The sequence below is a fragment of the Coregonus clupeaformis genome, chromosome 1 (genome assembly GCF_020615455.1).
Source record: "Coregonus clupeaformis isolate EN_2021a chromosome 1, ASM2061545v1, whole genome shotgun sequence".
NCBI lineage: Eukaryota > Metazoa > Chordata > Actinopteri > Salmoniformes > Salmonidae > Coregonus > Coregonus clupeaformis.
Genome location: NC_059192.1, coordinates 13,969,802 through 13,994,212, shown reverse-complemented (window position 1 = coordinate 13,994,212; position 24,411 = coordinate 13,969,802). Strand labels below are relative to the sequence as shown.

Sequence of the window (24,411 nt, the reverse complement as noted above, 5' to 3'; positions counted from 1 at the left end):
TCGGTCAGTTTGTGGGTTGGTGAGGGGGGTTAACAGCCACGTCTTTAGTGGATAACCACTGTCTCCTGATGGGCAGTAATAATAATTACAGACACAAACATTTTACTTTTAGATAGAACCATACATTTAAATGCATAACTTACCAAGTAGCCACCCATCGCGCACCCTGCCAGCTTGGAGTCTCATCCCAACCATGCTGTTTGTAAGGATATATGAATCATGGGTTGACCCAGGCCACCTTGCCACAATATTTGTTAGGCGCATTTGTGCATCACATATAATCTGCACATTTATTGAATGGAAATGTTTCCGATTCACATATGCAAATTCGTCTTCAGATGGCGCCTTTATAGCAATATGTGTGCAGTCGATCGCTCCGATTACATTAGGAAAACCGGCTATCGCTGCAAATTGCGCTTTGATGTTTGGCTGGTCACCTGCATCGTATGGGAACGTTATATACCTGGTAGACAAGCGGATGATGCCGTCCCATACAGGTGGCATTGCACGGCTCAAACACGACTGGCTTATTCCTGAGCGGTCTGCCAGTTCTCTTTGGAAAGAACCGGTTGCTAGGAAACCAAGTGTAGTAAGCACCTGTAAAGGAACGGTAATGCGTGGCTCCTCACTGTCTCTCTTTCCAAATTCGGACCCAACTCAGCGCAGAGCTCCAAGAGTATAGCCCTTGGAAATCTGAAACGGCTGATGAGCCAGTCATCGTCGTGGGCCAGAAAATCACCGTGGTCCCTAAAAACTCGTTCTCTCCGGATTTGTCCATTGAAAATGTCTTCTAATAAAGCCAAAGCTGCCATTGCTAGACGGGTTGTATCAATTTTCACATCCTTTATATATGTTCTTACTTAATTGCATAATTAATAGAATATTCTAATAAGACTCGTGTGACAATAATATGGCAAATCATTTATCAATTACAAATTATAAGCAATATCTGGCAGGTGCGATAGAACAGTTCGTAGTGTAATGTTTGCCACTTCACTTTATTGCCTCTATGAGTCGCCAACGGACAAACATCACAAAAATGTACGTACGCCAGGCCTGAAGTTTACGTGGAAGAACGCACATTCTTACGTTAATTTCACTGTTAGTACATCTGACCGTGAACGTGAAAGCTGGCGTACGCCGTGTTTTCGTGCGTACGCAAGATTGTTACATGAGGCCCCTGGGGCATTCTTAAAATACACATCTAAAATCCATTTGAGAGTTCTGGAAGAGGACGGTGGCAATAAAAACACAAAATAGATGATTCCTCACAACACTGAATCTTAAACTCACAGCTTGTTTTCCTCACTATCCCAATTTAGAGGTAAATGATTAGTACTCCTTGAGTGCATGGCTTACTCAAACACACATGCGAACTCACTCCTACACATGCTTATAGTCACAAACACAAAGTGCACAAACATTTGTACACACACTCGCACCCAGGCACTGCGATATGTCTCCCAATATGTTTCAGATACAGTATTAATCTCTTCAGCTAGTGTGCTGAGAGCTGAGGCTAAAACTAGCCATATTTCTCCCTGTCTATCCACTGTTCACACCAAGTCCTGCTGGCCCATCAGTTTGATTATCTCACTGTACATCTCCTGGGGGGCATCCAGACCCCAGATGAAGTCCAGGTGTTCCCAGTGCTCAATGTGGCGGTGGTACACCAGGTTGGGGACCTGAGTGAGCAGCACGGCAATGTCCTTAGGGTCAGCCAAGGTGTCGTGACCTCCGGACCACAGGGCTGTAGGCACCTTCATGTCCTGGATGTTGTACAGCGGGGGGGTCGACTGGAGGGGGACAAGAATGGACTAGATGTCAGTTAAAGGCATCGATTGACCATAAGGGCACAGTGGATACGGATCAGTAAAGAGAAGTTACTTTCAGAAAGAGGTAGGAGCTTCTGACAGCCTTGGAAAACAACTTCAGTGTGAAGTGGTGTGGGTGTATTTTGGCAGACTAATGAGCTCTGAGCTGGCCTTACCTGGTTATAGTGAGCCATGTTCCCTGCTCTCCCGTAGTCATAAGCCATCAGCTTTCCACCATGCACTGCCTGTAAAAAGAAAACACATCAAAAATACTTGAGGACTCTAGGTAGCTGAACACATGGTGGTACTGTATGTAAAGGTAGAATCTCTGTTAACCCAGAAGTAAAATCTCACGTAATTCGGACAGCTGCGTGATCAACTTCTGTGTTCATACATGTTAGAAATTGACGAAATCTCCACCCTCGCAAAAGGATACTCTGCCAAACGCCCCCCTCCCCCTCTTCCGATCCGTGTAGGCACACGCGTGAAGAACTCTAGGCGAAGCAGTTTAAGCACCGCCTTCACCCAATCCTGATACGTCCAAATAACCAGTGACAAAAAAAAAGAAATTTAACTAATGCTGCTCGTTATCTCACGCATCCCATTCAATCCCATTCAATCCCGGCAGATCCTTCGGTCTACAAGCAGAATCTGCCCACGGGAGACTAGTATGTGCACCATGTCCAGCAATAGGTAACCTTCAGTAAGGTTAAAGTTGTCTTTAGTAAATCTGGGATTGACCTTTACTCAAGGTTCATTCATTTCTACAACACTGAAATGTTGAGGGAGAAAATGGACATGTTTGAGTCAATAAGTCAGTGTGCAGCAGGAATGTCTGTGGCGCTCCTTTTCACACAGTGGAATGTCGATGATAGTTGACTTTGGTGTGAAACTGTCATAAACAAGGTGAAGTAATAATTTATGACACAGAAGAAACATTGAAGAATAATTTATCAACTTCTTTGACATCTTTTTGTGTCCTGAGTGTCAGTTTCTCCTCAGTTGCTTTGTGAAATCAGTGTCGGTTTGGCATAAATAATAACTCCCCTACCTCAAAAAGTATCTGGGACATTACATTTGCAACCATGAAAATAAAAGCGAAAATCTCCTCTGACATATCCCCCTTCATAATGTAATGGTTTCCATGAAAGCCTGTGTTGCAGGCAATGAAGAGGCACAGCAGACGAGCCATGCAGCCTAAATGGGTGAGGACTAGGGTTGCAAAGGGAGGGTATATACAGTTGAAGTCGGAAGTTTACATACACTTACGTTGGCATCATTAAAACTCGTTTTTCAACCACTCCACAAATTTCTAGGACATCTACTTTGTGCATGACACAAGTCATTTTTCCAACAATTGTTTACAGACAGATTATTTCACTTATAATTCACTGTATCACAATTCCAGTGGGTCAGAAGTTTACATACACTAAGTTGACTGTGCCTTTAAACAGCTTGGAAAATTCCAGAAAATTATGTAATGGCTTTAGAAGCTTCTGATAGGCTAATTGACATCATTTGAGTCAATTGGAGGTGTACCTGTGAATGTATTTCAAGGCCTACCTTCAAACTCAGTGCCTCTTTGCTTGACATCATGGGAAAATCTAAAGAAATCAGCCAAGACCTCAGAAAAAAAATGTGTAGACCTCCACAAGTCTGGTTCATCCTTGGGAGCAATTTCCAAACACCTGAAGGTACCACGTTCATCTGTACAAACAATAGTATGCAAGTATAAACACCATGGGACCACGCAGCAGTCATACCGCTCAGGAAGGAAACGCGTTCTGTCTCCTAGAGATGAACGTACTTTGGTGCGAAAAGTGCAAATCAATCCCAGAACAACAGTAAAGGACCTTGTGAAGATGCTGGAGGAAACCGGTACAAAAGTATCTACAGTGGGGAAAAAAAGTTTAGTCAGCCACCAATTGTGCAAGTTCTCCCACTTAAAAAGATGAGAGAGGCCTGTAATTTTCATCATAGGTACATGTCAACTATGACAGACAAAATGAGGAAAAAAAATCCAGAAAATCACATTGTAGGATTTTTAATGAATGTATTTGCAAATTATGGTGGAAAATAAGTATTTGGTCAATAACAAAAGTTTCTCAATACTTTGTTATATACCCTTTAATGGCAATGACACAGGTCAAACGTTTTCTGTAAGTCTTCACAAGGTTTTCACACACTGTTGCTGGTATTTTGGCCCATTCCTCCATGCAGATCTCCTCTAGAGCAGTGATGTTTTGGGGCTGTCGCTGGGCAACACGGACTTTCAACTCCCTCCAAAGATTTTCTATGGGGTTGAGATCTGGAGACTGGCTAGGCCACTCCAGGACCTTAATGCTTTTTACGAAGCCACTCCTTTGTTGCCCGGGCGGTGTGTTTGGGATCATTGTCATGCTGAAAGACCCAGCCACGTTTCATCTTCAATGCCCTTGCTGATGGAAGGAGGTTTTCACTCAATCTCACGATACATGGCCCCATTCATTCTTTCCTTTACACGGATCAGTCGTCCTGGTCCCTTTGCAGAAAAACAGCCCCAAAGCATGATGTTTCCACCCCCATGCTTCACAGTAGGTATGGTGTTCTTTGGATGCAACTCAGCATTCTTTGTCCTCCAAACACGACGAGTTTCATCTGACCATATGACATTCTCCCAATCCTCTTCTGGATCATCCAAATGCACTCTAGCAAACTTCAGACGGGCCTGGACATGTACTGGCTTAAGCAGGGGGTAACACGTCTGGCACTGCAGGATTTGAGTCCCTGGCGGTGTAGTGTGTTACTGATGGTAGGCTTTGTTACTTTGGTCCCAGCTCTCTGCAGGTCATTCACTAGGTCCCCCCGTGTGGTTCTGGGATTTTTGCTCACCGTTCTTGTGATCATTTTGACCCCACGGGGTGAGATCTTGCGTGGAGCCCCAGATCGAGGGAGATTATCAGTGGTCTTGTATGTCTTCCATTTCCTAATAATTGCTCCCACAGTTGATTTCTTCAAACCAAGCTGCTTACCTATTGCAGATTCAGTGTTACCAGCCTGGTGCAGGTCTACAATTTTGTTTCTGGTGTCCTTTGACAGCTCTTTGGTCTTGGCCATAGTGGAGTTTGGAGTGTGACTGTTTGAGGTTGTGGACAGGTGTCTTTAATACTGATAAGTTCAAACAGGTGCCATTAATACAGGTAACGAGTGGAGAACAGAGGAGCCTCTTAAAGAAGAAGTTACAGGTCTGTGAGAGCCAGAAATCTTGCTTGTTTGTAGGTGACCAAATACTTATTTTCCACCATAATTTGCAAATAAATTCATAAAAAATCCTACAATGTGATTTTCTGGAGAAAAAAATTCTCAATTTGTCTGTCATAGTTGACGTGTACCTATGATGAAAATTACAGGCCTCTCTCATCTTTTTAAGTGGGAGAACTTGCACAATTGGTGGCTGACTAAATACCTTTTTTCTCCACTGTATATCCACAATAAAACTAGTCCTATATCGACATAACCTGAAAGGCCGCTCAGCAAGGAAGAAGCCACTGCTCCAAAACCGCCATAAAAAAGCCAGACTACAGTTTGCAACTGCACATGGGGACAAAGATCGTACTTTTTGGAGAAATGTCCTCTGATGAAACAAATAATGACCATCGTTATGTTTGGAGGAAAAAGGGGGATCTTGCGAGCCAAAGAACACCATCCCAACCGTGACGCACGGGGGTGGCAGCATCATGCTGTGGGGGTGCTTTGCTGCAGGAGGGTCTGGTGCACTTCACAAAATAGATGACATCATGAGGAAGGAAAATGATGTGGATATATTGAAGCAACATCTCAAGACATCAGTCAAGAAGTTAAAGCTTGGTCGCAAATGGGTCTTCCAAATGGACAATGACCCTAAGCATGCTTCCAAAGTTGTGGCAAAATGGCTTAAAGACAACAAAGTCAAGGTTTTGGAGTGGCCATCACAAAGCCCTGACCTCAATTCTATAGAACATTTGTGGGCAGAACTGAAAAAGCGTGTGCGAGCAAGGAGGCCTACAAACCTGACTCAGTTAAACCAGCTCTGTCAGGAGGAATGGGCCAAAATTCACCCAATTTATTGTGGGAAGCTTGTGGAAGGCTAACGTTTGACCCAAGTTAAACAATTTAAAGGCAATGCTACCAAATACTAATTGAGGCCCCGTGTAGCTCAGTTGGTATAGCATGGTGCTTGCAACGCCAGGGTTGTGGGTTCGTTTCCCACGGGGGGCCAGTATAAAAAATTAATAAAAATGTATGCACTCACTAACTGTAAAGTCGCTCTGGATAAGAGCGTCTGCTAAATGACTAAAATGTAAATGATTGTATGTAAACTTCTGACCCACTGGGAATGTGATGAAATAAATAAAAGCTGAAATAAATAATTCTCTCTACTATTATTCTGGCATTTCACATTCTTAAAATAAAGTGGTGATCCTAACTGACCTAAGACTGGGAATTTTAAATGATTAAATGTCAGGAATTGTGAAAAACTGAGTTTAAATGTATTTGGCTAAAGTGTATGTAAACTTCCGACTTGGTAACTTTCAAAGTATTTTGGGGTACTTCTGATTATCACATATGTCTGTAATTATCTCAGGCGCTCTGTTTGGCCTTCTCACATGTAAAATATATTAAATATAAAAATAAGATGCTTTTAAATTAAAAAAATAAAATCAATCCCATTCAAATTACACTTGTATTTATTTTACTATGTCAGTATTTCTTTGTTGTAAATGTTTTGGAGCCAAACTGGTGGCAGTTGGGAAAAAAGTCAATAGTTGGAAGATTTGCAGAGTTATGGAAAATAATCCTATTGTTGATTAGATGCTTTTTTCATTATTTAGGCAACTTTCTCTGGGACCATATGGCCTATCCACTAGAAGCTTGTTTATATGAATAAAAACAATTAAGTAATTCGAGTATAAATTACCAAAGATATCATAGATTCCAGTAACTTTGGTAAATTACCTGTAGCTTTGCAACCCTAGTGAGGATGGAGTGGAGGCTTGGGGGTATAGAGGGGTTGGTGAGCGGAGGCTTGGGGGTATAGAGGGGTTGGTGAGCGGAGGCTTGGGGGTATAGACGGGTTGGTGAGCGGAGGCTTGGGGGTATAGAGGGTTGGTGAGGGGGTAGGGGTTGTGAGCGGAGGCTTGGGGGTATAGACGGGTTGGTGAGCGGAGGCTTGGGGGTATAGAGGGGTTGGTAAGTGGAGGATATGAGATGTGTAAAAGGGAAAGGCACATCAAAGGCACCCAGACAGGGGGCTCAGAGCAGGGTGTTGTGGGTAGTCTGCCCGGGAGACTCAGTCAGTCGGGGAGTACATCTGACTGTAGCTGTGAACGTAATCCAAAGCTGTGTCTGCTCTGATCCCTCTGGTCTTTGACTGGACGTCTTACTTCCACGGCTAGGGCTCAGGAAATGGAGGCTTGTACAGTTTAGCAGCTATTAGAACTGCATGGTTTGAGAAGAGCAAACGTATTCTCGATTCAGACTGTGCTGCCTGCACCCCAGCCTTCCTGGATATAGCTCTGTGTTGTAACTCTGTGTTGTTGTTTTTAATCGCACTGCTTTGCTTTATCTTGGCCAGGTCGCAGTTGTAAATGAGAACTTGTTCTCAACTGGCTTACCTGGTTAAATAAAGGTTAAATAAAAAAAATAAAATAAAAATAGGCCTGTACTGTAGGCCTATATGAAGGTTTTAACAAATGGGGGTTGGGGTGGGATATATAGGTTTGAAGAAGTGAGGTGAATCATATTGGATAGGGTGTTTTTGATAGGCTCCCATCAGGTATGTTCTTACCTGAGACCAGTGAATCATGTTCTGCACTGAGGTCCCTGCTGGGCAGTGGGAGGTGTACACAGGTGTGCGAGTCTGGACAAAAACAAGTAAATATAGAAATTAATGTCTTCACCATCTTCATTTATACCTATAGAATTGGCTTGAGGAAAATAGGTTTAAGGAAGTCTACAACAGTAATACTGTACAATAATAAAAAGGCGATAATCAAAATGTGAGAGCTGTGGAGACGCACCATGTTGAGGTTCAGCTCATCGAAGCCACAGAGGACGAAGAAGAGGTTTCCACATAGCTCACTAAGAGGTTCATTACTGCAGAAGTTGGTGGCGAACCACTTGATAAGAGCACTCTGAGGCATGAAGTCCTTCTTCCCAAACACATCCTAGAATACAGAAACCAAACAATGGATTAGCATTAGTCAGTATTGAAATAATCAAAGATTCTGACCGATTGTTCAAGATAAATAAAACGTCTGCCAAAATTGGGTAGAAAAAGGAAGCCACAGATTGGACGTATTGTGTGAATGAATTGTGACATAATACAGTGTATGTTAGAAAAATAGCCTTTTCTACTCACCCAAATGAGGAAATCGGGGAAGATGGAGAGCTTGCTCATGGGGCTGGCAGTGAAAGCCACAGTTGCCACCGGAGCCAGGCCGAAGAACATCTTGATTTTGCTTGCCAGCTCAGGCATGGAAGAGAATGCAACAAAAGCTACGGGGTCAGAGACATACAGTCAGAAAAACATTGAATGGTTTAAAACGGTAAACCATAGTGTAGAATAGACAGCAGTGTCAAACGACAGGTGAAACATATTTGGCTTCATTTAATATGACACATAACCAAATCAAGCCGTCTCACCAATAGTGGTTCCCTGAGAGTGGCCTATATAGTAGATCTGCTCCTGGCCTGTGGTCTTCAGAATGTGGTTGACCACTGCTGGCAGGTCCTTCTTTGCCATCTCATCATAACTGAAGAATAAGAACAGAAGAAACTCAGTAAATGCCATAATAAGACTACTTAAATAGACATTTCATATAATATAATGTGTTTCTACTAGAACCTTTTGTGATTCTGTTGGTGAGCACAGGGGATTTTTCAATAATCGGGCCAGTATATTAGGTACACCCATCTAGTACCGGGTCAGACCCCCTTTGCCTCCAAAACAGCCTGAATTCTTTGAGCATGGAAACGTTCCATAATTGGTACCAAGGGACCTAACGTGTGCCAGGAAAAATTCCCCACACCATTACAGGCAGGATGGGGTCATGGACTCGTGCTGCTTACGCCAAATCCTGACTCTGCAATCAGCATGACGCAACAGGAACCGGGATTCATTGGAGCAGGCAATGTTTTTCCACTCCTCAATTGTCCAGTGTTGATGATCACATGCCCACTGGAGCTGCTTCTTCTCGTTGGAACCCGGTGTGGTCGTCAGCTGCAATAGCCCATCCGTGACAAAGACAGACGAGTTGTGCGTTCCGAGATGCCGTTCTGTGCACCACTGTTGTACTGCGCCGTTATTCGTCTGTTTGTGGCCCGCCTGTTAGCTTGAACGATTCTTGCCACTCTCCTTCGACCTCTCATTAATGAGCCGTTTTCACCCACAGGACTGCTGCTGACTGGATGTTTTTTCAAACATCAAAGTAACTTAGGTCAGTCGTTTTGCCCATTCTAACGTTCAATCGAACAGTAACTGAATGCCTCGATGCCTGTCTGCCTGCTTTATATAGCAAGCCACAGCCACGTGACTCTCTGTCTGTAGGAGCGATCCATTTTCGTGTATATCCAGACCTAGGTGTATAGTCATGGCCTGAAGCGCAAGCAAAGATCAGTATAAGTGGAATTCATCTTTGTAGCTACCTGAACTGCCAGAACTCATTGTGGTCAGGGCTGAGTGTGAGGTGTCTCCTGGACCAGGTGTTTCCCCTGCTGTTGCCGATCCAGACGTCGTAGCCAGCGTCGGCTAGCAGGTAAGCCAGGCTGGTGTTGGGCAGGTTGGTCACCCAGTTACTCCCCGCTGCCAGGAGACCGTGCTGGAGGAACACTGCAGGCTTGGGATCTAGGAGGATGAGAAATTGACTTCATTGAGCATAATGCTATAGGGTGAATACTGTAACAAGCTATGGAGGTGATACTAAGTGAGGAGCATCATATTCATAGGAAAAGTCAAGCAAGGATCACAGGCATAACCTAGTGGTTATGTAATATTTATACATTCTTCTCAAACATAGTTGAAGAATCCATTCACATTCCAACATGCCCAAAAATACATCAACTGAAAGTGGATAGAACTAACTGTTTAGTTACAACAACAAAAATTAAATTCATAATTAAAGTGTTGTGTTGACTGTAACCACCAGAGGGCGTGTCTGTCTAAGCTATGGTACATCCCAGCTGCAGGGGAGCCTTTCTCCTTGTGGCTCTGCACACTCAGCTTTAAAAATCGCTGAAATCTGTCAGAAACATGATGTGAGCTGTTCTTTTTGGTAGCATAAACAGACCTTTAGATGATAGGATTGGCTACTATCACTCTACTGTACTGTTGGAGCTAGAAACATAAGCATTTCGCTGCACCTGCTAGAACACATACAAATCTGTGTACGTGACCAATGAACTTTGATATAGGGAATGAACCCCTAGCCTACCCTGTTGCCTAGACTGCCTTTTATTTGAATAGGCAGCATGCTGCTGGAGAGATTTTTTGATTTAACAGAACTCCCAGGTGATCCCAAGAGAGACACACACACAATGCTTTGTCCTGACTTGTGTTATAGTGAAATGGGTGTATGTGTTTATTAAGCATCCATTTTTTATTTTAGTATTAAACACTATCATTCACTGTTACAATAGCTAAGGGGCCAAAGGGACAAGGAGGGCTTTTGTTTTAAAAATAGTCTAATGTATAGTCAAACACAGTGTTATCTGTTCAAATGATATACATTATGAATGATATTTCTCAACCACTTCTCTACAATGCAGATGTGTGCAAGAAGACCAAATCTACAGTATCTCTCCTAGATTGAAGATCAAAGTTTTCCAACATTAGCTCTTCTAACTAGCACGATTCTTAGAACAAAACCCCATCTGGGGGCTGAAATAATTCCAGCTCTGCTGTGTTCCTTTGAGCGATCCAGACGCTCTCCCGTGTGAGCAGGGGAAGTGGGACAACAGGAAATGAGATGCATCTCCAGCCTATCACAGAGCCCCGCTGCCTCTCTGACTGGATGTGCTGCCACATACTACTGAGCAGGGAGCAAGAGGCATCAAGAGATACAAACAACATGATGGCTCCTTACTTATTTAGAGGATATCAGAATATATTATTGAGATTTTTAACTCCCCAGACTAGCTAAACCTTGGCATATCACATCGTATTGGGGGGTATCTTTCAAGTGGAACCCCTGGCTAGTTTATGAAGCATTTCTAATGACAAACCAATGTCAATATTAATACTAAACTGAATTTGCATTTTAAATCATTGGAGAGGGTCAACTGAAGTAGTTCATTTACTAATTCATGTTTTGGAAAGTAATCCAATGGAGTAAAAACAAGGCTGGCGCCAAGGCCAGTGTTTAATACTCAAGGCACTGAAATTCACTAACAGAGAACATGAAATTCGAGAACATGAGTTCTTGTTCAGAATGATATGAGACACTGTGTTCAGAAAAAAGCATAGTTTATTGCCTCTGAATTTGTTTTGCACTCGAATGGTTTCCCCCAATGAGATTAGTGTGAGGTTTAGCAATCACTTTGCTCATTAATGAAATATAGGGGCAACAAAGGAAAGAGAAACTGAATACTGATTTGTAGGAACCGGAGAGCGAGTGTGGCTCTGTCTGACAGAAGCTGTGGATCACAGTATTTAGACTAAACTTATAAGACAACAACTGCCTCTTTAGAAGAAATATAAAACTTTTAATAACATTATGCATTCCTAATGCACTAAATCAAATCATATAATAATTTCCTCCTTATTACTGTAACTATTACTTTTCCCATCACATATTGAAAATACACCGTAATTACATTTTAACAAGAGCTTAATAAATTAGATGGTTGAAAATGATCCAAGCTACATTTGAAACAGCTCAAGCTAGGGACGGATTATGAGAAATACCAAACAAATAAAAACGCCACAGAAATTCAATTAAATCATAGTCTGGGTTCAAATTGAAGCATAGAGGTAAACTATTTGCAGCTAGACAGCCTCACTGGATGCATGCGATATTATAGCTTGTGATGACAGGAAAAGCCACCTTCTGACAACAAAAGGTCAGGAGTAGACTGGGCGGTGCAATCGCAAAATATAGAAATGGAGTCCTCTTGTCAGAGGGACGAATGCTGAAGACAACTTAAAATGTTGGATCTTGACTGAAGACAACTTAAATTTAGGATCTTGACTCAGTACAAATGTTTGACAATGTGGGAAATATCAGCACTTCAGATGTTAGTCACGGTGTTTGTGTGTGTGTGTGTGTGTGTTGGTCTTTGATATGTGGATCTGATTACAGGGCTTGAGGCCCTGACTCTTCAAAGTGCATGTCATTTCAGACTACTACTCTGTGTTTTAAAAAATGAATGCAGAGTTAAGGCCACTGACCATATTAATTAACCCCATGCTATGGCCAAAGCCATGAACCCTTTAATACACACCTTCACCTTTCTTTAGACCGTGTGGAATCCTGTTGACACTCAGGATGTAGCCGTCCTCTGTGACGACGTCGTACTCCTCTGCCGGGTAGCCCCAATGCCTGATGATCTCACTCTGTGTGGGACAGAGAAGACACAAACAAACAAACAGTCAAATATATTCTGAATGCTGACAGAATGGGTATCTATGGTAACATTTTATTTTACAGCCCTATTTACATACTTTATTCACTGTGAAATTACAGTAAAATTCAAGCAGACAATATTATTTCCGCTGCCTCTACTAGTCAGCTTGTCACTAAAACGTACATTCTTCCCCTGTTGCATTCCCGCCCACACGCCCCTTCCCAGATATTATAAACACTCATGTGGACCTTCAAAAGAAAGTGTGTGAGCCTGTGGGTTCCGGCCAAGCCTGCCATGCAATCTAGCCATGCATAATTAATACACATCACCAATTCTCGCCTCCCTCTAGACTGCCAGTCTACACATTCTACTGACTGTGGGCCACTTAAGGATAAACCTGCTGCTGGTTCAACACACACACTGAGGTGGTATCAGAGGCCCAGGGGTGGAGGGGAGAATTGGTGTTCTGCTCTGCCTCATTTGGGTCTGGTTTTACACAGGGAAATGGGAGTATGAAAAATAATGTAATGTCACATGACCTCAGTGTGGCTCACCCCTCACAGTTCTGGGTGACTTGAACCTCCCTACGTCTGCCTTTGACTAATTTCTCTCTGCCTCCTTCTTTCCACTCCTTTCCTCTTTTGACCTCACCCTCTCACCGTCCCCCCCTACTCACAAGGCAGGCAATACGCTTGTCCTCATCTTTACTAGATGCTGTTCTTCTACTAATCTCACTGCAACTCCTCTCCAAGTCTCCGACCACTACTTTGTACAGTGGGGAAAAAAAGTATTTAGTCAGCCACCAATTGTGAAGTTCTCCCACTTAAAAAGATGAGAGAGGCCTGTAATTTTCATCATAGGTACACGTCAACTATGACAGACAAAATGAGGGAAAAAAATCCAGAAAATCGCATTGTAGGATTTTTTATGAATTTATTTGCAAATTATGGTGGAAAATAAGTATTTGGTCAATAACAAAAGTTTCTCAATACTTTGTTATATACCCTTTGTTGGCAAGGACACAGGTCAAACGTTTTCTGTAAGTCTTCACAAGGTTTTCACACACTGTTGCTGGTATTTTGGCCGATTCCTCCATGCAGATCTCCTCTAGAGCAGTGATGTTTTGGGGCTGTCGATGGGCAACATGGACTTTCAACTCCCTCCAAAGATTTTCTATGGGGTTGAGATCTGGAGACTGGCTAGGCCACTCCAGGACCTTGAAATGCTTCTTACGAAGCCACTCCTTTTCCCGGGCAGTGTGTTTGGGATCATTGTCATGCTGAAAGACCCAGCCACGTTTAATCTTCAATGCCCTTGCTGATGGAAGGAGGTTTTCACTCAAAATCTCACGATACATGGCCCCATTCATTCTTTCCTTTACACGGATCAGTCATCCTGGTCCCTTTGCAGAAAAACAGCCCCAAAGCATGATGTTTCCACCCCCATGCTTCACAGTAGGTATGGTGTTCTTTGGATGCAACTCAGCATTCTTTGTCCTCCAAACACGACGAGTTGAGTTTTTACCAAAAAGTTCTATTTTGGTTTCATCTGACCATATGACATTCTCCCAATCCTCTTCTGGATCATCCAAATGTACTCTAGCAAACTTCAGACGGGCCTGGACATGTACTGGCTTAAGCAGGGGGACACGTCTGGCACTGCAGGATTTGAGTCCCTGGCGGCGTAGTGTGTTACTGATGGTAGGCTTTGTTACTTTGGTCCCAGCTCTCTGCAGGTCATTCACTAGGTCCCCCCGTGTGGTTCTGGGATTTTTGCTCACCGTTCTTGTGATCATTTTGACCCCACGGGGTGAGATCTTGCGTGGAGCCCCAGATCGAGGGAGATTATCAGTGGTTTTGTATGTCTTCCATTTCCTAATAATTGCTCCCACAGTTGATTTCTTCAAACCAAGCTGCTTACCTATTGCAGATGCAGTCTTCCCAGCCTGGTGCAGGTCTACAATTTTGTTTCTGGTGTCCTTTGACAGCTCTTTGGTCTTGGCCATAGTGGAGTTTGGAGTGTGACTGTTTGAGGTTGTGGACAGGTGTCTTTTATACTGATAACAAGTTCAAACAGGTGCCATTAATACAGGTAACGAGTGGAGGACAGAGGAGCCTCTTAAAGAAGAAGTTACAGGTCTGTGAGAGCCTGAAATCTTGCTTGTTTGTAGGTGACCAAATACTTATTTTCCACCATAATTTGCAAATAAATTCATTAAAAATCCTACAATGTGATTTTCTGGATATTCTTTACTCAATTTGTCTGTCATAGTTGACGTGTACCTATGATGAAAATTACAGGCCTCTCTCATCTTTTTAAGTGGGAGAACTTGCACAATTGGTGGCTGACTAAATACTTTTTTCCCCACTGTATCCTTTTCTCTCTCGCTCTCCTCCAACACTACTCACTCTGCCCTTACTCAGATGGTAATGTGCCGTCGCAACCGTCACTCTCTCTCTCCCGCTACGCTCTCCTCTTCCATCCTATCATCTCTTCCCTCTGCTAAATCCTTCTCCCTCCAATCTCCTGATTCTGCCTCCTCAACCCTCCTCTCCTCCCTTTCTGCATCTTTTGACTCTCTATGTCCCCTATCCTCCCGGCCGGCTCGGTCCTCCCCTCCTGCTCCGTGGCTTGACGACTCATTGCGAGCTCATAGAACAGGGCTCCGAGCAGCCGAGCGGAAATGGAGGAAAACTAGACTCCCTGCGGACGTGTCATCTTTCCACTCCCTCCTCTCTACATTCTCTTCCTCTGTTTCTGCTGCTAAAGCCACTTTCTACCACTCTAAATGTCAAGCCTCTGCCTCTAACCCTAGGAAGCTCTTTGCCACCTTCTCCTCCCTGCTGAATCCTCCTCCCCCTCCCTCTCTGTGGATGACTTCGTCAACCATTTTGAAAAGAAGGTTGATGACATCTGATCCTCATTTATTAAGTCAAATGACACCGCTGGTCCTGCTCACACTGCCCTACCTTATGCTTTGACTTCTTTCTCCCCTCTCCAGATGAAATCTTGCGACTTGTGAGGGCCGGCCGCCCAACAACCTGCCCGCTTGACCCTATCCCCTCCTCTCTTCTCCAGACCATTTCCGGAGACCTTCTCCCTTACCTCACCTCGCTCATCAACTCATCATTGACCGCTGGCCATGTCCCTTCCGTCTTCAAGAGAGCGAGAGTTGCACCCCTCCTCAAAAAACCTACACTCGATCCCTCCGATGTCAACAACTACAGACCAGTATCCCTTCTTTCTTTTCTCTCCAAAACTCTTGAGCGTGCAGTCTCTAGCCAATTCTCCTGCTATCTCTCGCAGAATGACCTTCTTGATCCAAACCAGTCAGGTTTCAAGACTGGTCATTCAACTGAGACTGCTCTTCTCTGTGTCACGGAGGCTCTCCGCACTGCTAAAGCTAACTCTCTCTCCTCTGATCTTATCCTTCTAGACCTATCTGCTGCCTTTGATACTGTGAACCATCAGAATCTCCTCTCCACCCTATCCGAGTTGGGCATCTCCGGCGCTGCTCACTCTTGGATTGCGTCCTACCTGACAGGTCGCTCCTACCAGGTGGCGTGGCGAGAATCTGTCTACGCACCATGGGCTCTCACCACTGGTGTCCCCCAGGGCTCAGTTCTAGGCCCTCTCCTATTCTCTCTATACACCAAGTCACTTGGCTCTGTCATATCCTCACATGGTCTCTCCTATCATTGCTACGCAGACGACACACAATTAATTTTCTCCTTTCCTCCTTCTGATAACCAGGTGGCGAATCGCATCTCTGCATGTCTGGCAGACATCTCAGTGTGGATGTCGGATCACCACCTCAAGCTGAACCTCGGCAAGACGGAGCTGCTCTTCCTCCCGGGGAAGGACTGCCTGCTCCATGATCTCGCCATCACGGTTGACAACTCCATTGTGGCCTCCTCCCAGAGTGCAAAGAACCTTGGCGTGACCCTGGACAACACCCTGTCGTTCTCCGCTAACATCAAAGCGGTGACCCGATCCTGCAGGTTCATGCTCTACAACATTCGCAGAGTACGACCCTACCTTACACAGAAAGCGGCATAGGTCCTAATCCAGGCACTTGTCATCTCCCGTCTGGATTACTGCAACTCGCTGTTGGCTGGGCTCCCTGCCTGTGCCATTAAACCCCTACAACTTATCCAGAACACTGCAGCCCGTCTGGTGTTCAACCTTCCCAAGTTCTCTCATGTCACCCCGCTCCTCCGCACACTCCACTGGCTTCCAGTTGAGGCTCGCATCTACTACAAGACCATGGTGCTTGCCTACAGAGCTGTGAGGGGAACGGCACCTCCTTACCTTCAGGCTCTGATCAGACCCTACACCCAAACGAGGGCACTACGTTCATCCACCTCTGGCCTGCTAGCCCCCCTACCTCTACGGAAGCACAGTTCCCGCTCAGCCCAGTCAAAGCTATTCGCTGCTCTGGCACCCCAATGGTGGAACAAGTTCCCCCACGACGCCAGGACAGCGGAGTCACTGACCACCTTCCGGAGTCAATTGAAACCCTACCTCTTTAAGGAATACCTGGAATAGTATAAAAGTAATCATTCTACCCCCCCCTCCCCCACCAAAAAACTAATCATCATAAGTTGAATGCACCAATTTGTAAGTCGCTCTGGATAAGAGCGTCTGCTAAATGTCGTAAACGTGTGGGGAGAAGAGCAATTGAGAGGGTCTGTGCTTGCAGGCCAACAATGGGAGAAAGAAACATTTGCATGTGAGAACCATTACTACTGGGAATTGTATTAGGCTTATATCACTGAGACTGTGTAGTTTCCAATGACAAATACTGTATACTAACTATAATAAATAATAATATGCCATTTAGCAGACGCTTTTATCCAAAGCAACTTACAGTCATACGTGCATACATTTTTTTGTGTATATGTGGTCCCGGGGTTCGAACCCACTACCTTGGCGTTATAAGCGCCGTGCTCTACCAGCTGAGCTACAGAGGACCACAACTAGACACATACTAGATTCAGGATCATGACATTGTGTTATTGTGTTTATCAAAGATATGAGGTTAACCACTGACATGCACCAGGCCCAAATCCACACGTTTATTTTATCATTGGCATAGCTCAGATATGAATAAACACACATGATATATTTTCTGACAAATTGTTGTGAAAGCATTTGATTGATTGCCATGTCAAATATTTCACCTACTGTATGCCTGTGTGGGCTCCTGGAGCACAAATGATACTGATATCACGAAGCACACAGAATAACCATTTAATTGAACACTCACTTGTCCCTTAAAATCCATTCTTGAAAAGTTAATGAACGCCTATCAAAACTATTTAAGCTTACAAACAAACCAAGATCAATTCAAGGCTTATTACACCTTAATAATAATAATAATAAATAATAATAATAATTATGATTATTAAATGATAATACTTTGTATTATTAGTATTATAATTACACAGAGACACTGGAGCAAATATATTTTACTGCAATTTACAGGGACACGTTTTTGTATAGCTTTTTCGGTTTTACAGTGGAGGAAAAAGGTATTTAGTCAGCCACCAATTGTGCAAGTTCTCCCACTTAAAAAGATGAGAGAGGCCTGTAATTTTCATCATAGGTACACGTCAACTATGACAGACAAAATGAGAAGAAAAAATCCAGAAAATCACATTGTAGGATTTTTCATGAATTTATTTGCAAATTATGGTGGAAAATAAGTATTTGGTCAATAACAAAAGTTTCTCAATACTTTGTTATATACCCTTTGTTGGCAATGACACGGGTCAAACGTTTTCTGTAAGTCTTCACAAGGTTTTCACACACTGTTGCTGGTATTTTGGCCCATTCCTCCATGCAGATCTCCTCTAGAGCAGTGATGTTTTGGGGCTGTCGCTGGGCAACACGGACTTTCAACTCCCTCCAGAGATTTTCTATGGGGTTGAGATCTGGAGACTGGCTAGGCCACTCCAGGACCTTGAAATGCTTCTTACGAAGCCACTCCTTCGTTGCCCGGGCGGTGTGTTTGGGATCATTGTCATGCTGAAAGACCCAGCCACGTTTCATCTTCAATGCCCTTGCTGATGGAAGGAGGTTTTCACTCAAAATCTCACGATACATGGCCCCATTCATTCTTTCCTTTACACGGTTCAGTCGTCCCTGGTCCCTTTGCAGAAAAACAGCCCCAAAGCATGATGTTTCCACCCCCATGCTTCACAGTAGGTATGGTGTTCTTTGGATACAACTCAGCATTCTTTGTCCTCCAAACACGACGAGTTGAGTTTTTACCAAAAAGTTCTATTTTGGTTTCATCTGACCATATGACATTCTCCCAATCCTCTTCTGGATCATCCAAATGCACTCTAGCAAACTTCAGACGGGCCTGGACATGTACTGGCTTAAGCAGGGGGACACGTCTGACACTGCAGGATTTGAGTCCCTGGCGGCGTAGTGTGTTACTGATGGTAGGCTTTGTTACTTTGGTCCCAGCTCTCTGCAGGTCATTCACTAGGTCCCCCCGTGTGGTTCTGGGATTTTTGCTCACCGTTCTTGTGATCATTTTGACCCCACGGGGTGAGATCTTGCGTGGAGCCCCAGATCGAGGGAGATTATCAGTGGTCTTGTATGTCTTCCATTTCCTAATAATTGCTCCCACAGTTGATTTCTTCAAACCAAGCTGCTTACCTATTGCAGATTCAATATATAATATACTTTTTTCCCCCACTGTATTAGGGCAGATCTCAGACTGAAGGTTTTAGGCATATCATATGGGTGTAATATTGTCCTATCTAGTGATACATCAATGCTGAAGTTCAATACACGACAGAGGGACTTCCCATGGCATTTTGTCAGCCGGTAACTCCCATGCAAATAACTGCCGGTCTCACGGTAATTGTCCGTTAATTAACGTAAACATGTTCGGCATCTCCGGGCTTTTATGCAACTTTAGTTGTGATACAAACGTTAGGCTAAATGTTTTGATTTCTAATACATTCAAAGGCTGCATGATGCCGCATCATTGATGCGACTAATGATGATTTGAAAAAACAATTTGCATGAAAGGCGTGCGCTCTGCTCTCTTTCTTGCGCAGGCTGCATGCACACATTTCATCAGTCTCTCATTCACTATTTGTCAAGCACTTGATAATATTCTCACCCATTAGACTATTCTCAATGTAATATGGTCTTTACATAGAGCCTACTAATATATGTGTGGAATTATTTTGGGTTTGGAATGGCCCACAAAAAAAAAACATGTCATCCGTAGCCTGCACTCAAATAGCGAATGGAGGAAGCGCTTCCAGCGGTTACGTTTTTAATATGCCACACTCTAAAAAACGATGGGCTAAAAACAACCAAATGTAGGTTATTTGGTATCCCAGCACTGGTTAAATAGTGGACAGAATACGTTGGATTATTTTGACCCAGGCATTTGAGTTGCGTGAATAACCCAACATGTTGGGTGGTTGGGATTACCCAAACATAGGTTAATTTAACCATCAATTGGATATTTTTACTCTCATGCTTGGTTGACCTAGCAGCTGGTTCTTTTTTAAATTAAATCCTTAGGTTATTTCCAGTAGGCGTGGCTTATTAGGGGTGTGGGTTTCAGCTAGATCTTATTGGCGACCCGTGAGCATAAATGTCATTCCTGTTCATCATGTTAAGGTTACATAATGCAAATTCAAATGTTCCTTACATTTTGGGCATTTAACACGTTCTTCTATAACATTAAGATTAATTATTAGATATTATAATAAGGTATACCCCCTTATTGTATCCCAACAATGGGATTTAAATAGGCTTTTAGGGAACTTACACACTGCTGTAAGCCTCATTGAAGCTACAAAAATGTAAATGTTCAACCTTAACATGTGATAACTATAGATGGGTTAGCTGACAATGTCACAAAAAAATGTGCGTGCTTCCATGGGACGTGTTGTTGTGATTCTGGATGGCCAGATTGCTAGCAAGAATGACAAGAAACTGCCATTTGGGGAATCGTAAGTGGCTTGTTTCAGCTCAATTCATCTTGTTCTTGATACCATGTCTTGCTTTGAGGTGTTTTGACTGATTTCATGTCAATGCTAATATGGCAAAAATTCGCTAGCTAGCTAACCAACAACTGTAACAATGTATTTGAGAGACAACAAGTGCTCATTGTGCAAATGTATTTATGTTTCAATAAACATTGGAGACTAAATATAGCTTAAATGTTGTCAACGATCTAAGCCAACACTGTCTGTTTTTCCCAATAGTTGTGCACGCGTCGGTTTCGTAGCTAAACAACCAACCAGTCTACAGAACAGAACAGATGAACAGGAATGGCATTTACTCTCCTGGGTGGCTAAAAATAACTATCTGAAAGCCACGCACCTACTAAACTATGCCTCTAGTCTATAGCTCAGTAACCCAGCAACAATAACCCAGCATCAATAACCCAGCAGTTTTTAAAGAAAACAACCCAACTAAGTGACCAAACGCCTGTAACCCAGCAGTTTTTTTTGTGCAGGTAGTCTACACCGGTTGTAAAGTGAATGTATGTGCTTAATTTTAAGAATTGAGCAATAAATAGGCTATAGCAGCATGAGAAAGCTTGGATCCTCTTACAAGAACTTCATTATGCTCTGTAGGCTTTGGGATCTCCAACCCTGTTCCAGGGGTCCTAGGCTTATAGTCTATGCGTAAAGTTATTTGGCCACTTTATCTTATCAAAACATATAGGCCTATGGGCTAGGCTACATGATTCATGCGACTATCATTTGAATAAGTCGCAAAAAAATGCATGCGCTGATTCTTGCCTTAGACTGCACACACTGGGCATCATTCACTGGATAATATTCTCACCCATCAGACTATTCTCAATTTAATCTTGTCATGTCATATTATATGTGTAAAATTAGTTTTGATTTAGAATGGGCCATTATCATGCACCTGTCGGAACAGGGGCAAAACAAAATAATAATCCGTATGCACTTGAATAGCGAAAGGAGGACGCTTTTCTCGCGGTTCATTTTCATGCCAACCAGGTAGGCTACTCCGGTTGTAAAGCGAAGCAATGTGCTTAATATTAGGAAAGTTGAGGAATAAATATAGTAGGCCTAGCCTATAGCTGCTGGGACCCTCCTCTTTTTAATAGAGGCCATCAAAACTCTGTTGTTTTCTCAAGCAATTGCATAGCATAGCCTATAGAAATGCAACATGGGCTTATAGGAACACTTATTTCATTCCATCCATCAACCAGCTATGAGGAGCTGGCTCTTGCTGTGCAACAGGTGAGCCTATTCCGTTCAAACTCTGAATGCCAGGGCTCTCATGAAGTGTTTGATTTGATTTTCAATTGCATTGATGTCAGAGTGATTAGAGGGACAATAGAGCGCTGAGTACCAGGCCATTAGCGACTGGCAGTTAGCAAGTTTGGTAGGCTACCGAAGACCATCAGTGGCATCAGGGCGCAGTTTTGGAGAAGCCTAGTTACTAATTTGACTGTGGTCATGACTAGTGATTGCCGGTATGGCAGTAAAACAGTCACCGCAACAGCCCTACTATCATATGTTATGACTTTCCTTGAAATGACTCATGGGATATATGGAGGACAAAGGGCAGAATGTGAGGTAACCACCATGACTAATATTTGCTTGTGTGGCCCAGAAGATTGCCTAGTTCTATGAATTGTTAATGAGCTCTATGAACCATGAAGTCCACTAGTGTATTCAGTTATTTATGGATGGCATTAAAACAGTTTGAAGCCTGTCTGGAAAAAAAAAAACTGTTTGGATAAATACAATTTGTCAGTATTTGACAACTTTGTTTCCGAGAACACAGCTTCTGTTATTGATTTTATCCAACTCACAATGTTCATGTTGACCTCTGGGTCCAGTCTTTTCCTATCTTGCAGCGAGGATCTCTGACACTGGACCGCCCCGGTGGTCAGGAAGGCCACTAAAAGTAGAACCCACACCATCTTCACTCTGAAAAACATAATACATGTGTTATAAACCTCTAAAAATAGAAAAAGCCTTTTTCTGACCACATTAGGTCAAGACCTATGCAGCAGCACACACCTGGAAATATAAATATGAGCATCAACCAGAGGTCAAAGGGCACTTAATACATTAAATGTATCATTGCAATCCTAATCTCTCGTCGAGATAATAATAATGCAAGATTTCAATTCTGGGTTAAACGAGATTATTGCAATCCAAATGTTGCTCTCTACTTGCTACTGTTTGGATTTCACAGATGCTAATCAGCTACTTTCTCTTCTCTTTACCATGAGATATGGCCTGATACTGTGTTCGCATTTGATACAAGTTCAAAGTTAGCCATATGTTTGTGTAATATCAAAAGATTTTGGGATTGTGGCAAGAATTAGCACTAAATAGATCAATGCTACAAATATTGCTATTGAGTGGCTCCAGACTGACATTGCACTATTGATTGAGTCTCAGACGATTAGTTAGAGAACAACAAACTTGCATATAAGGTTGCCTTTGCAGTCAATAGAGTAAAAAAAGCATTTTAATTAGTTGTTGTGAAGAGCTTAAGATACATTTGGGAATAGTGTAGATATAACACCAGGATTTTCATGAGGAAGTTAAAGTAACAAACTCTCGCCTTTACAAAAGGAAAAGGTTAATTAGACCTATCCTATGCGTTGAATAGAAGTAAGCTAGGCTTCAGTAGCCGGATCGCTCCGGCCAAACTAGCGTTTCTTCTCCATGATGAATGAATGGAGCGATCATAGAGCAGCGGAATTAAATTTAGGACGAGTAGTCAGACATAAGCTTCATTCAGTAGGCTATTGTTGACATTCATTCCACACAGTGGTCTGCACTCTGTCACTGACAACTTCTAAACTATTGCAACACAGGCCTATATACGTCGGTGATATATGGAAAATGCAAACATTTTTATCAGCTATCAAATAGCCTATATCCCCAAAAATCTAACACTTACCCGGACAACTTCTGAGTAGAATTAGAACACTGTTTTATTCTTGGTTGGCCGACGAAATACGAACAAGTCACAAGAGGTGCAGCGTGATACATCGTCAGAGGCATCCCTGGGGTGTAATCATTACTCAAGTTACAAAACGTTCTGTTTCGCAAGGAACACCAGTGTTTCTATTGGACAGATTCAGTTAGGTCCCGCCCTATTTGCTGAACCTGTCCAATATAGACGCTCGTTTTCGTTGCGTTTTGCATGTGTTTGGAGTAACGATTACACCCCCTGCTGGTTTTGTTGTGGATTGGTTGAAAGGCTTGTATCAATCACAATGGGCATTGGGGAAAGATTAGCGGGTGATTAGTAGCCTAATTAGTCAGTCATGTTGATGTAATAATACTGTTATCAGTGCAATTTTGTTAAAAACTAAGTCGTTTATTTTATTTTGTTCAATAAACTGTTTGTCTATGCATACAACCAATGGAACATTTTGGTCGGCCAACAGCCATTCATGTTTACAATCATATGATAGAGGTGAAATCTGTAGCGTTACCAAATACGCTCAAAGAAGCTTGGTGAGGTGAAACGTTATTTGTCAACGGAAGTTGTTTATAGTTCAGGCGATAATGTCTCGAGTTCTTATAGTTGGTGCAGGTTTGACAGGTAGTTTATGCGCTTGTCTTCTGCGAAGAGAAATGCCAAACAAAGTTGTTGTTGTCTGGGATAAATCGCGAGGAGCAGGTAAGTTTGTGTCAGTTGCCGACAAAGTTTTTACATTGTATCTGAATAAATCAAAATGTATACGAAGCAGAAGCGTAGCCTACTTGCTACACAAGCCAATAATGAGTGTCACATAATGTTGCAATGCACAGAATGTACAGTACATTGGCCAAATGCAGTTGTCATACAAAATTATAAAATTACAATGTCGGCTGCGTGCTTATTATTCCATAGAGAACAGTAAAAATGAGAGGGTCAAATTCAGTGGCGTAGCGCAGTTAAGCGCCCCCCGTCCCCCACATTGAGGTATAGGGCCCTGTAATGCCCGAGGAAATTACATATCAACAGACAGACTGGAAAA

The 24,411-nt window shown here is 43.0% G+C and overlaps 2 protein-coding genes across 4 annotated transcripts in view; one reads left to right on the top strand and one right to left on the bottom strand.

The window, feature by feature from the left end:
* Positions 1-908: 908 nt before the first annotated feature.
* On the bottom strand, positions 909-23,447 carry LOC121533564 (lysosomal acid lipase/cholesteryl ester hydrolase). Of its 2 annotated transcripts, none has more exons than XM_041839660.2 (10): positions 23,343-23,447; positions 22,237-22,354; positions 12,273-12,384; positions 9,480-9,678; positions 8,478-8,587; positions 8,194-8,330; positions 7,853-7,999; positions 7,621-7,692; positions 1,991-2,059; positions 909-1,796 (listed from the first exon to the last, which is right to left on the bottom strand). In XM_041839660.2, exons 1-10 carry the CDS (start codon positions 23,444-23,446, stop codon positions 1,557-1,559), a joined length of 1,308 nt encoding a protein of 435 aa, XP_041695594.1. In that variant the 5' UTR covers position 23,447; the 3' UTR covers positions 909-1,556. The 2 variants fall into 2 exon arrangements, with proteins under 2 accessions (XP_041695594.1, XP_041695680.1); XM_041839746.2 differs by having other exon boundaries at positions 12,279-12,384.
* Positions 23,448-23,830: 383 nt separating this feature from the next.
* The window catches only part of LOC121533453 (renalase-like), a 71,468-nt gene continuing 70,887 nt past the window's right edge, over positions 23,831-24,411 (top strand). For both annotated transcript variants that reach the window (XM_041839534.2, XM_041839446.2), the window contains exon 1: positions 23,831-24,071. In XM_041839534.2, coding sequence (XP_041695468.1) covers positions 23,957-24,071 — 115 coding nt within the window. In that variant the 5' untranslated portion in view covers positions 23,831-23,956. The remainder of the gene's footprint in view (positions 24,072-24,411) is intronic.